Genomic DNA, 12683 nt, shown 5'->3' on the forward strand with positions numbered 1-12683 from the left:
TATGTTTTCTGTGGGCTGGTGAGGATGGAAGTTTCAAAAGGTAATTCCTGCTTTATGCAAGTCTTGGGAAAAGAGAAAGTAGTCTTCTTTTTAAAGGTGATTTTTCCACACTGTCATTTTGGCAGGCAGAGGTTCCCATGTATTTTCTCCAGTTGGTAGCTCAATTTCAACATCTGACTCAGTTTCAAGATCTACATCTTCTGTCACTGATTCATCACTGATCTCAACAGGAAGCATCTTCCTGAGGAACATCATCTGTTTTTTTTTTTTTTTTTTTAACCAAAGAATGAATCAATTTTGCTAGTAGATGCCTCATTTTGTCATCTTTGCCTACTTAATTTTCTTTTCATATAAACACAAAAGTGGTGCTAAGTTCCAGACATTGCCAATTTTTTTTTATACCTGATGATAAAATAAGGAACAAGTATCCCTAGTCATGGACAGTTGTAAAAAAAAAAAACTAATAACATGCTTTAACCATTTGCCGACCAAGCTTTTTGTGGCACTTTTTGTTTACATCAGTAATTTTTTGCTAGAAAATTTAGAACCCCCAAACATTATAATTTTTATTGTTAGCAGAGCCCCCGAGGGAATAAAATGGCGATCGTTGCAAATTTTTTATGACACTATGTTATTTGTACAGTGGTTTTTCAAACTGGATTTTTGTCTTACCGTAAAATCCTTTTCTCTGAAGTTCATTGACAGACACGGCTCCATATAATTCTTGACCATTGGGTTTTGCTGCCCTCTACAGGAGTAGAACACTAGGCAGGAAAAAGCTTTACCACGCCTATGGGGCTGTCCCTGCAGGCATACACCCACTCACACTGCTATAGGCTTCAGTTTCGTTGCAAGCAAGGAAAAACCCCGACCCACTCACGGGGCGGGTGCTGTAACTGTCAATGAACTTCAGAGAAAAGTATTTCACGGTAAGATAAAAATCCAGTTTTCTTTATCGTTCATTGACAAACGCAGCTCCATATAATTCTTGACCATTGGGAAGTCCCAAAGCAGTATTTGCATGAGGGGTGGGAAAACAATGCAGAAAAATGTAATTCCCAACAAGGTTAAAACTTAAGCCAACCACAGAATATAGAGCTCAACCAGGAACAGGAGCTCGCCTAGACAAACACCTTCAAAGAGTCAAAGTCTTTTTCAAACAGCAGCTTGCAAAACCTTCCGTCGATGCAAACACATCTACTTTATACAATTTTTTTGAATGTGTGCACAGACGACTGAGTTGCCTCCTTGCAAACTTGTATCACTGAAGACTGATGGCAAAAAGCCCAAGAAGCACACAGCGCCCTAGTAGAATGCGCCTTCACGGGGAAAGGTGGAACCTGACCCTTCAGGGAATAAGCCTGAACCACTGTCTGCCTGATTCACCTAGAAATGGTTGAAGCAGACGCAGCCAATCCCTTTCTAGGTCCTTCCGTAAGGACAAAAAGAATCTGATTTCCTGAAAGATTCAGTAGCCACCAGGTAAACCCTAATTGCAGGAAACCACATCCAAAGAATGCAAAGCAATTTCCTAAGGATGCTTGGGCTTATGCCCCGTACACACGTGCAGATTATCTGAAGACTTTTGTCTGTAGACTTACCAAAACCATATAATGAGGTCAAACCTAAACACTTTCAATTTGTATGCAATCCGGCAGGCCCTTGCACTACATAGAAAAGGTAAATCTGAAGACAAAAGTCTTCAGATAATCTGCACGTGTGTACGGGGCATTAGGACATAAAGAAGGCAGCACAAATGTCTTCATTTAGAATTTCGGATGGAAATCAGAAACCACTGACTAGGTCGAAGTACCACTTTATCTTTGTGGACCACCAAATAAGGCGAACGGCAGGAAAGCGACGCCAATTCTGATACTCTGCGAGCAGAGGTAATAGCCACCAAAAAAGACAACCTTCTGAGACAAGGTCTTACTAGATCTGCGTACCAAGACCGGTTAGGCCAGTCTGGAGCCACCAGAGTGACTGAAATCCCCTCCGCCTCTATTCTGCGCAGAAGTCTCGGCGGGAGTTTCAGCTGTGGAAACGCATAGATCAGCCGATAATGACCCCAAGAAGCCACCAGTGCATCTATGGCGTCGGCTAGGGGATCCCGTGACCTGGCTACAAACCTTTGAACCTTCTTGTTGAGCCGAAAGGCCAACAGGGCGAAATCAGGTGTCCCCCATCGGGTGTAGTGACCATTCCCCCTGATCCAACACCTGATGGCTCAGGTTGTCTGCCTGCCAGTTTTCCACACCTGAAATGTGTACCGCGGAGAGAGCCGGAACAAAATTTCAAAATCTCAGCCACCTCCCGGGCCGCTAAGACACTCTTGGTTCCGCATTGGTGATTGATGTAAGCCACGGCAGTGGCATTGTCTGATTGAACCCAGACTAGACAACCTTGTAGACGATTTGTCCAGTGACAAAGGCAAAGCTTTATTGCCCTGAGTTCCAGAACGTTGATCTGTAGTCTGGACTCTTCCACTATCCAAGACCCCCTGGGCACACATCTCCAGCCATACAGGCTGGCGTCCGTGGTGGCCACGGTCCAATACAATGGAAGGAAAGACTTGCCCTGGCCCAATGCCAACGAGCGAAGCCACCATAGAAGAGCAGTCTTTGTGTTGTGACTCAATCGAATCATAGAATCCAACGACTTTGTAGCTTTGTTTCGTTTGACCAGAATTTCCCTCTGTAATGACCTGGTGTGGAACTGAGACAATGGGACCGCCTCGAAGGTCGACACTATCAGGCCTAGCACTCTCATGCAAGTCTGCAGAGAGGACAGATTGCTGGACAACAACAAACGAATCGCCCCCTGCAACTTCTGCAGCTTGTCTAGGGGAAGAAAAACCTTTGCCAAAGCAAAATCCAGAGTCAGACCCAGGTAGACCAGTCTTGAGGATAGTACCAGGACCGATTTTGCGAAATTCATGGTCCAGCCGAACTCTTGCAAAGTCCTTACAGTGATTGCCAAATCCTCTGACAGAGCTGAATGAGAATCTGCTCTTAACAGGAGATCTTCCAGGTACCCCAGGACCGCAATACCCCTTTGACGTAAAAGTGCCAATATCTGAGCCAACACATTTGTGAAGACCCTGGGAGCAGAGGCGAGACCAAAGGGTAACTCCACAAATTGAAAGTGCTCCTCTACCACAGCAAAGCGAAGAATAAGCTGTTGTCCAGCGTTGATAGGGATGTGTAAATATGCGTCCTTGATAGAGGCCAACAGGTCTCCCTGATGTAGGGACACCACCACTGTGCGAACATACTCCTTTCGAAAATTCTGTACCCGCACAAAATTGTTTAGAGCTTTAAGATCCAGAATTGGACACACCTTGCCACCCTTCCTGGGCACAGTGAACAGATTTGAATAAAACCCCTGAAAACGTTCCTGAGAAGAACCGACACAATCACTCCCTGTGACAGCAGATCTTGCACCACCTCTTGCAAGTCCGTTAACCGATCTTTAGATATGCGGAGGTTGGACGGGAAAATCTCTTCTTTACCTTTAAAAGCGAAATATCAACAATAAACTTGTATTGTGGCTTCTGTCTGGCCACTCTACCATGCAGGTCTGACTGGTGGAGTGTTGCAGAGATGGTTGTTCTTCTGGAAGGTTGCAGAGATGGTTGTTCTTCTGGAAGGTTGCAGAGATGGTTGTTCTTCTGGAAGGTTGCAGAGATGGTTGTTCTTCTGGAAGGCTCGCCACAAAAGCTGTAGCTCTGTCAGAGTGACCAACGGGTTCTTGGTCACCTCCCTGACTAAGGCCCTTCTGATCGCTCAGTTTGGCCAGGCAGCCCACTCTAGGAAGAATCCTGGTGGTTGCAAACTTCTTCTATTTACAGATGATGGAAGCCACTGTGCACATTGGGACCTTTAATGCTGCAGACATTTTTCTGTGCCCTGCCCCAGATCTGTGCCTCCATACAATCCTGTCGTGAGGTCTACAGACAATTCCTTGGAATTTATGGCTTGGTTTGTGCTCTGACATGCCCGGGTTACTGTGGGGCCTTATATGGACAAGTGTGTTCCTTTCCAAATCATGTCCAATCAACTGAATTTCCACAGGTGGACTCCAATCAAGTTGAAGAAATATCTCAAGGATGATCAGTGGAGACAGGATGTACCTAAACTCAATTTTGAGTGTCAGGGCAAAAGCTGTGAATCCTTATGTACATGTGATTTTTTATTTTTTTAATAAATTTGCAAAGATTTCAAACAAACTTCTTTCACGTTTGTCATTATGGGGTATTGTTTGTAGAATTTTGAGGAATATAATGAATTTAATCCATTTTGGAATAAAGCTGTAACATAACAAAATGTGGAAAAAAAGTGAAGCGCAGTAGGTGAGCAGAAGCAGACATGAATAAAGTATATAGGAAAAGATTCTTTACACACCTGAATACTTGTTTAAGATGGACGAGCAATGCTCTAAAACTTGGTAATATTCTCCCTCCAAAAGCTTACACTGACAAAAATTCAGAAGCAATGGAGTGATCTTCAAATCCAGACTAATCCAGTCAGGAGATCCAGGCTGCTCCTAATCAGACAAAGAAAAAAAAAATCATAATTATTACAGAGAAAATTAGGGATGCACCGATCCAATATTGGGATCGGATATCGGCTTCGATACCGGCAAAATAGCTGGATCTGGGATCGGTAAAATGAACAGATCCACGGGCTGATCCGGTGCTGCTATGTTCAGTTGTATGTTGTATTTTTAATTCCTGTTTGTAGGATTTTGCATATTTTTTACACTTTACTGTTTAATTACTATTGTATGTTCAAGCAAAAAACTTTTTTCTTGTGGCTACATTTTATTCTTTTTAATTTGGAGTTTGACTTTGATTACATAATATTTTAGATTTTGAATTCACAATTGTTATAACAAAACAATAGTACCGGATCGGTATCTGTATCGACAGATACGCAAAGCCAGGCATCGGTATCGGGACTAGAAAAGCTGGATCGGTGCACCCCTAGAGAAAGTGACTGCTGCCTTTTAGTAAATAAAAAAATACATTTGATGCTTATCCTACAGCAATATCTACATGTAAAGGACTTGGCCTTTATAAGCCTCCTTTAGTGCGGGCGGTGCGCCCGACAGACTCAGTTTTGCTCAGCGGGGATCGATCCACCGATCCCCGCTGAGCAGGCGGATGACAGCTCTGTCTCCCCTTACTTTGCAGAGACGGAGCTGTCAGATCCCTGCTCTCCTCTATGGCAGTGGTCCTCAACTCCGGTCCCCAGGGCCAGTGGCGGCCTGTGCATAGGGGGCACCAGGGCGCCGCCCCCCCCCCCCTAAAAAAAAAGGAAAAAAAAATTACAAAAAGAACAATAAAGTAAAAAAAAAAAAAAAAAATCGCCTTCGCCGGCCTATGTGGTGGCTATGGGGGGGGGGGGGGGGGGTACGACCCAGAAGAGGCGCCAATTGGCTGCCTTCTGGGGGCGTAACCTGGGCGCAGGTCATAGCGCTAGGACACCCCCACTTTCGTGATATCCTGGCTGTGATTGGTCCAGTCTCCAATCTGGACCAATCATCATCCAGGACATCCGATTGCTGACCCCGCTGACGTCGCAATGGGGGCGGTGCCGGTGCGTGTGTCAGTCAAGCACCGTCACCGCCCGATCTCCTTCCCGCCGCCCGGACCGATCGGAAGACCAGAAGACTGAAGAGGACGAGACGAGCAGCGCTGTGGACGTCTCGCAGGCAGCCCAGGAGGAGAGCAGGTAAGTGATTGAAGCCGACCTGTGCCCTCACCTGTACCATGCCGCCTATACCATCACCTGTACCATGCCGCCTATACCATCACCTGTGCCATGCCTGTACCATGACCTCAAAGTCACGCAATTTTTTTACCGCGTTTTTTGCCGCGAAGCAATATCTATTACATTTTTCTTTTTGCGCCCCCCCCCAAAAATTTTGAGCACCAGCCGCCACTGCTCAGGGCCCACTAACAGGCCAGGTTTTAAGTATTACCTTGGGGAGATGTAGACTAGAGTACTGCAATCACTGAGCAGCAAATTATATCACCTGGGATTATTTCAGTTATCTTGCAAACCTGGCATGTTAGTGGGCCCTGAGGACCACTGCTCAATGGGAGATCGGATGACAACGGACCGCCTGTCCGTTTTCATCCAATCCTCCAGACGGATGGAAAATAGGGTATAGCAGCGGGTATCAGCAGAGATGCATGGAGCATCCGATCAGGTCCGCCTGAAAAACTGACAGGTGGACTGGATCAGAAAGACAGTGTGAAAGGGGCCTTACAAACAACTCCAAACAAAAGTCAGAGGGGCTTTAACCCCTTCACGCCTAAGGGTAATTCAAATCTAAATGCCTAAGCACAATTTTCACGTGTTAGTAAAACTGTATATATCATCACAATACTTTGTCCATCCATGTGGATTATACCTTGTTTTTTTTTATCCAGGGCAAAGTGGGCTTTCATTTGGTAGTAAATTGTTATGGTATCTCCTGATTTTTTTTTATCATCAAAGGAAAGCTGGCCCAAAATAGTATAAGAAAAAAAAAAAAAAAAAAAGATTATTTTTTTTAAAAAACTTAGCTGTATATTTCTTGTTACTACCATAACCTACCACCAAAGAACCCCCCAAAATAAAGTATCCTGTTCCTGGCAATCGCAATGATACCACATATGTGTATGGTATTTGTGTTTTTTTTTTTTTTTTACCCATACATTGTATCTTTACTTCATAGAAAAAAAAAAAAAAAAAACCCACAGGGGCCGGCTTCACAGTGACAGCCAATCAGGCTATCACAGCAATCCAGTGACCCGGAATTGGAAGAACGGCCGGGCGCGCGCGCGCACGTTACGTGGGCGTGGAGGGAGGGGGGTTTAAAGTGACACTAAACAATATCCCTATTCTCTAAAACCATACTATGATTTCCCATAGTCCCTAGTACACCCCAGGATCGAGCAAGAGAGGGTGGAACCATGGAAAACAAAATTTAGGTGCATGCTAACAGGAAGCCAGCAAAAAAAAAAAATGAATATGGAGATTTGGAGGAGGCCGACAGCAACATAAGGTACTTTTTGAGATAAGAATACAGGCTTGAAACACATTGTGTGTATATATATATATATTAGGGATTGACCGATTATCAGCAAAGCCGATATATAGAGGGCCAATATGCACGCTCCCTGATATATCGGAATCGGTCCCTGAGGTTGCCGATATTTTGGGAAAGTGCTTGTACCGGAGTGATGCCTACAGCTAGAGGCATCACCCCGGTACAAGCGTCCATAGCTGAGGCTCGGCTGTCTTGTAATGACAACCGATGTGGCTGAGAAGCCGCTCGGCTGTCATTACAAGGAGCGGGAGGGGATGTTCCCCCCTCCACGGCTCCTGTCCCACCGGGAGACCCGGGCAACCAGCCTGCACAGCAGCCGAAGACCCGATCAAAGCCGCATTCGGCTTTGACAAGTGACATCACTTCCGGGTACTCGTCCCCAGATTTAAAAAAATGACAGCATTCAAAACAGCCAAACTTGGCGTTTTGAATGCTTTTAAGTGCAGAGGAGGAGTTTGGGGTCTTTTAGACCCCAAGATCCCTCCACAAAAGTACCTGTCAAGAATAAATGTACGAAAATATCGGCCGATACCGATATGCATTGGCCCAAACATCGGTATCGGAAACGATAAACGGGTCGATCACATACATATATAAACACACACACAGTGGATATAAAAAGTCTACACACCCCTGTTAAAATGTTAGGTTTCTGTGATGTAAAATGTGAGACAAAGCTAAATCATTTCAGAACTTTTTCCACCTAATGTTTCCTAAACTGTGCAGCTCAGTTGAACAACAAACTGAAATCTTTTAGGTGGAGGGAAGTAAAAATAATAAACTAAAATATGGTTGCATAAATGTGCACACCCTTAAACTAATACTTTGTTGAAGCACCTTTTGATTTTATTACAGCGCTCAGTCTTTTTGGGTATGAGTCTATCAGCATGGCGCATCTTGGCTTGGCAAGATTTGCCCACTCTTTTTTGAAAAAACACTCCAAATCTGTCAGATTGCGAGGGCATTTCCTGTGTACAGCCCTCTTCAGATTACCCCACAGATTTTCAAACTCGGATTCAGGTCTGGGCAATTCCAAAAAAGTAATCTTCTGGTGAAGCCATTCCTTTGTTAATTTGGATGTATGCTTTGGGTCGTTGGCATGCTGAAAGATGAAGTTCCGTTTAATGTTCAGTTTTCTAGCAGAAGCCTGAAGGTTTTGTGCCGATATTGACTGGTATTTGGAACTGTTCATAATTCCCTCTACCTTGACTAAAGACCCCTGTTCCAGCTGAAGAAAAACAGCCCCAAAGCATGATACTTCCACCACCATGCTTCACTGTGGGTATGGTGTTTTGGTGATGTGCAGTGTTGTTTTTGCGCCAAACATATCTTTTTGAATTATGGCCAAAAAGTTCAACCTTGGTTTCATCAGACTATAACACTTTTTCCCCACATGCTTTTGGGAGACTTCAGATATCTTTTTCCAAAATTTAGCCTGGCTTGGATTTTTTTCTTGGTAAGAAAAGGCTTCCATCTTGCCACTCTACCCCATAGCCCAGATGTATGAAGAATACGGGAGATTGTTGTCACATGTACCACACAACCAGTACTCGCCAGATATTCCTGCAGCTCCTTTAATGTTGCTGTAGACCTCATGACAGCCTCCCTGACCAGTTTTCTTCTCGACTTTTCATCAATTTTGGGGTGACGTCCAGTTCTGTATTGTCACTTTTGTGCCATATTTTCTCCACTTGATGACTGTCTTCACTGTGTTCCATGGTATATCTAATGCCTTGGAAATTCTTTTGTACCCTTCTTCTGACTGATACCTTTTAACAATGAGATCCCTCTGATGCTCTGAAAGCTCTCTGCAGACCATGGCTTTTGCTGTAGGATGCGACTAAGAAAATGTCAGGAAAGACCTACTAGAACAGCTGAACTTTTTTATGGGTTAATCAGAGGCAGTTTTAAATGATGGCAGGTGTGTACTGACTCCTATTTTACATCGGTTTGAATGTGATTGCTTAAATCTGAACGCAGCTACATTCCCAGTTATAAGATGGTGTGCACACTTATGCAACCACATTATTTTATTTTTTTATTTTTAAACCCCACCCCCCAAAAAATTATTTTTTTTTTTTTAATTAAGTTGTACAGTTTGTAGGTCACATTAAAGGTATAAAAAGTTCTGAAATGATTTATCTTTGTCAATTTTATTTACATCACAGAAACCTGACATTTTAACAGTGTGTTTTAAAGTGTTTTAAAGGGGTGTGTAGACTTTTTATATCCATTGTAAATACACATACATATACAGTGCATTGCGAAGTATTTGGCCCCCTTGAACTTTTCGACCTTTTGCCACATTTCAGGCTTCAAACAAAGATATAAAAACTGTAATTTTTTTTGAAGAATCAATAACAAGTGGGACACAATCATGAAGTGGAACGAAATTTATTGGATATTTCAAACATTTTTAACAAATAAAAAACTGAAAAATTGGGCGTGCAAAATTATTCAGCCCCCTTAAGTTAATACTTTGTAGCGCCACCTTTTTCTGCGATTACGTCGCTTGGGGTATGTCTCTATCAGTTTTGCACATCGAGAGACTGAAATTTTTGCCCATTCCTCCTTGCAAAACAGCTCGAGCTCAGTGAGGTTGGACGGAGAGCGTTTGTGAACAGCAGTTTTCAGTTATTTCCACAGATTCTCGATTGGATTCAGGTCTGGACTTTGACTTGGCCATTCTAACACCTGGATATGTTTATTTGTGAACCATTCCATTGTAGATTTTGCTTTATGTTTTGGATCATTGTCTTGTTGGAAGACAAATCTCCGTCCCAGTCTCAGGTCTTTTGCAGACTCCATCAGGTTTTCTTCCAGAATGGTCCTGTATTTGGCTCCATCCATCTTCCCATCAATTTTAACCATCTTCCCTGTCCCTGCTGAAGAAAAGCAGGCCCAAACCATGATGCTGCCACCACCATGTTTGACAGTGGGGATGGTGTGTTCAGGGTGATGAGCTGTGTTGCTTTTACGCCAAACATAATGTTTTGCATTGTTGCCAAAAAGTTCGATTTTGGTTTCATGTGACCAGAGCACCTTCTTCCACGTGTTTGGTGTGTCTCCCAGGTGACTTGTGGCAAACTTTAAACGACACTTTTTATGGACATCAAATGGCTTTCTTCTTGCCACTCTTCCATAAAGGCCAGATTTGTGCAGTATACGACTAATTGTTGTCCTATGGACAGAGTCTCCCACCTCAGCTCTAGATCTCTGCAGTTCATCCAGAGTGATCATGGGCCTCTTGGCTGCATCTCTGATCAATCTTCTCCTTGTATGAGCTGAAAGTTTAGAGGGACGGCCAGGTCTTCGTAGATTTGCAGTGGTCTGATACTCCTTCCATTTCAATATTATCGCTTGCACAGTGCTCCTTGGGATGTTTAAAGCTTGGGAAATCTTTTTGTATCCAAATCCGGATTTAAACTTCTCCACAACAGTATCTCGGACCTGCCTGGTGTGTTCCTTGTTCTTCATGATGCCCTCTGCTCTTTAAACGGACCTCTGAGACTATCACAGTGCAGGTGCATTTATATGGAGACTTGATTACACACAGGTGGATTCTATTTATCATCATTAGTCATTTAGGTCAACATTGGATCATTCAGAGATTCTCACTGAACTTCTGGAGAGAGTTTGCTGCACTGAAAGTAAAGGGGCTGAATAATTTTGCATGCCCAATTTTTCAGTTTTTTTATTTGTTAAAAAAGTTTGAAATATCCAATAAATTTCGTTCCACTTCATGATTGTGTCCCACTTGTTGTTGATTCTTCACAAACAATTACAGTTTTATATCTTTATGTTTGCCTGAAATGTGGCAAAAGGTCGCAAAGTTCAAGGGGGCTGAATACTTTCGCAAGCACTGTACAAGGTGGCCAAGGCAGTATTCTCCAAGACTTGTTAGCCTGGTATGGCACTACCAACAGCACTGCAATTAAATCTTCAATCTTGAACTAGCAGCAAACCTGGGAGAGGAGTCCTACTTCTTCAGGATACTAAGCTATACTTATGCATGTTGGCTGTGCAGGAATGTATAGCCCACAGAGAGACGGTAGCTACTGCTTACTCAGTGTCCTACTGCTAGAGGCAGGTAGTGGCATATCCAGTGGTTTGCTGTGTCTCCGAATAAACACAGAGAAACATCATCTATGCTTAAAGCGGAGTTCCACCCAAAAGTGGAACTTCCGCTCATTTGCTTCCTTTCCCCTATGGTGCCACATTTGGCACCTTTCAGGAGGGAGGGGGGGGGGGGGGGACAGGTACCTGTTTTTGACAGGTACCCTTTCCCACTTCTGGGAGATGGCGCCCTCCCTCGGAAGTTTGGCCCCCGCCGCTGAATTTTAATTTTTGGAGGGGGGGGGGGGGGGGGCGGAACTCCGCATTAAAGCTGATCTCCAGTTACTTTCACTTTAAATAGTTTCTATTTCCTACACTACCATGTGTGCCCACTGGGCACCCTGTATAAACTGAGCTGAGGCTACATACAGTATACAGCACGTTGTTCATTGTATGTTACCTTCTTTCATAAGAACATGCAGCTAAATATAGCAAATTAGAAAATAGTGTGCAATGTACCTTCATCTGTAAGGATTTAAGGCATGCAATAGCTTCATAATATTTGGCAGCTGCTTCAGCTGTTTTCCCCTCTTTGTACAGCTGGTTGCCTTCTTGGTGAAGGATGGGTACCACTTGCAGTTTTTCATCGTCCGACATAGCCCAAGCATCCTGCCTGTAGGTACCTGGCTCCTCGACCTGGAAGACAAAAACATTTCAAACAAAAAATGAAGAGTTATTTATTTCACTAATTTACAGAGCACTGACACTTTGCTACAGTGCTTGTTACAGAACACAGCCCCATATTATTCACATCAGTCCCTTCCTCTGAAAAGTCTAAAAGTCTAAGGTCAATCTGTGTTATCCACTGCAGAAGAAAAAAAATGCACACACAGCAAACTAATTTTTAATGCTGAATTCCAGGTATGTTTTTTTTTATTATTATATTTAGTCAGGTTTGGAAGATGCATACTTACGTTGGTCCAAGCTGGACCAATGCAAGTATCCATCCTACATACTTGCCTAATACCCATGGAAGTGGAGAATCACTGTAGTAGCCTCCACTACCACAGTGATCCTTACTATCTTCTGTAGCCTGTCCTGAATGGCTGCCCTGCTGCATAGTAAACACAGGGGGGTCACTTATTTGGTGTAGGCACCATTTAACAGAACACTTTGCATTTTCTAAATAATTGCAAAACATTCTCTGATTGGGTGAGGTAGTGAATTGGGCCGGTAACATAAGCACCCTGTCCAAACACAGAACGCCTTGCATTCATTACAAGTCGTTATTTGATTGATGAGGTGGATAGGTAGGTGGTAATTCCATGATCTACAGGACTTCCAATCACAGAACACATTGCATTAATGGAGAAAAATATGAGGCATTCTGATTGCTCATAAAAGTCCAACAATGAGTGCTCAGTGCTGTTCCAATTGTGTCCCTACTACGAATTAAAATTCTGTGTAATATATTCTATATTCGTGCTTCAAAGTGTGCAGATCACGTGACCTTCCAACTTCTCCCA

At 43.5% G+C, this 12683-nt stretch overlaps 1 protein-coding gene across 1 annotated transcript in view; it reads right to left on the bottom strand.

Annotated features, from left to right (window-relative positions):
* Nucleotides 1-12683, bottom strand: part of AIP (AHR interacting HSP90 co-chaperone) — a 55827-nt gene that overhangs the window by 6635 nt on the left and 36509 nt on the right. The window contains exons 4-5 of the mRNA XM_082269556.1: nucleotides 11677-11853; nucleotides 4404-4545 (exon numbers count right to left, since the gene is read on the bottom strand). Of these exons, the coding sequence (XP_082125682.1) occupies nucleotides 4404-4545; nucleotides 11677-11853 (319 nt within the window). The remainder of the gene's footprint in view (nucleotides 1-4403; nucleotides 4546-11676; nucleotides 11854-12683) is intronic.

This window comes from Pelophylax lessonae (assembly GCF_965119305.1).
Source record: "Pelophylax lessonae genome assembly, chromosome: 9".
In the NCBI taxonomy this organism is placed as follows: Eukaryota; Metazoa; Chordata; class Amphibia; order Anura; family Ranidae; genus Pelophylax; species Pelophylax lessonae.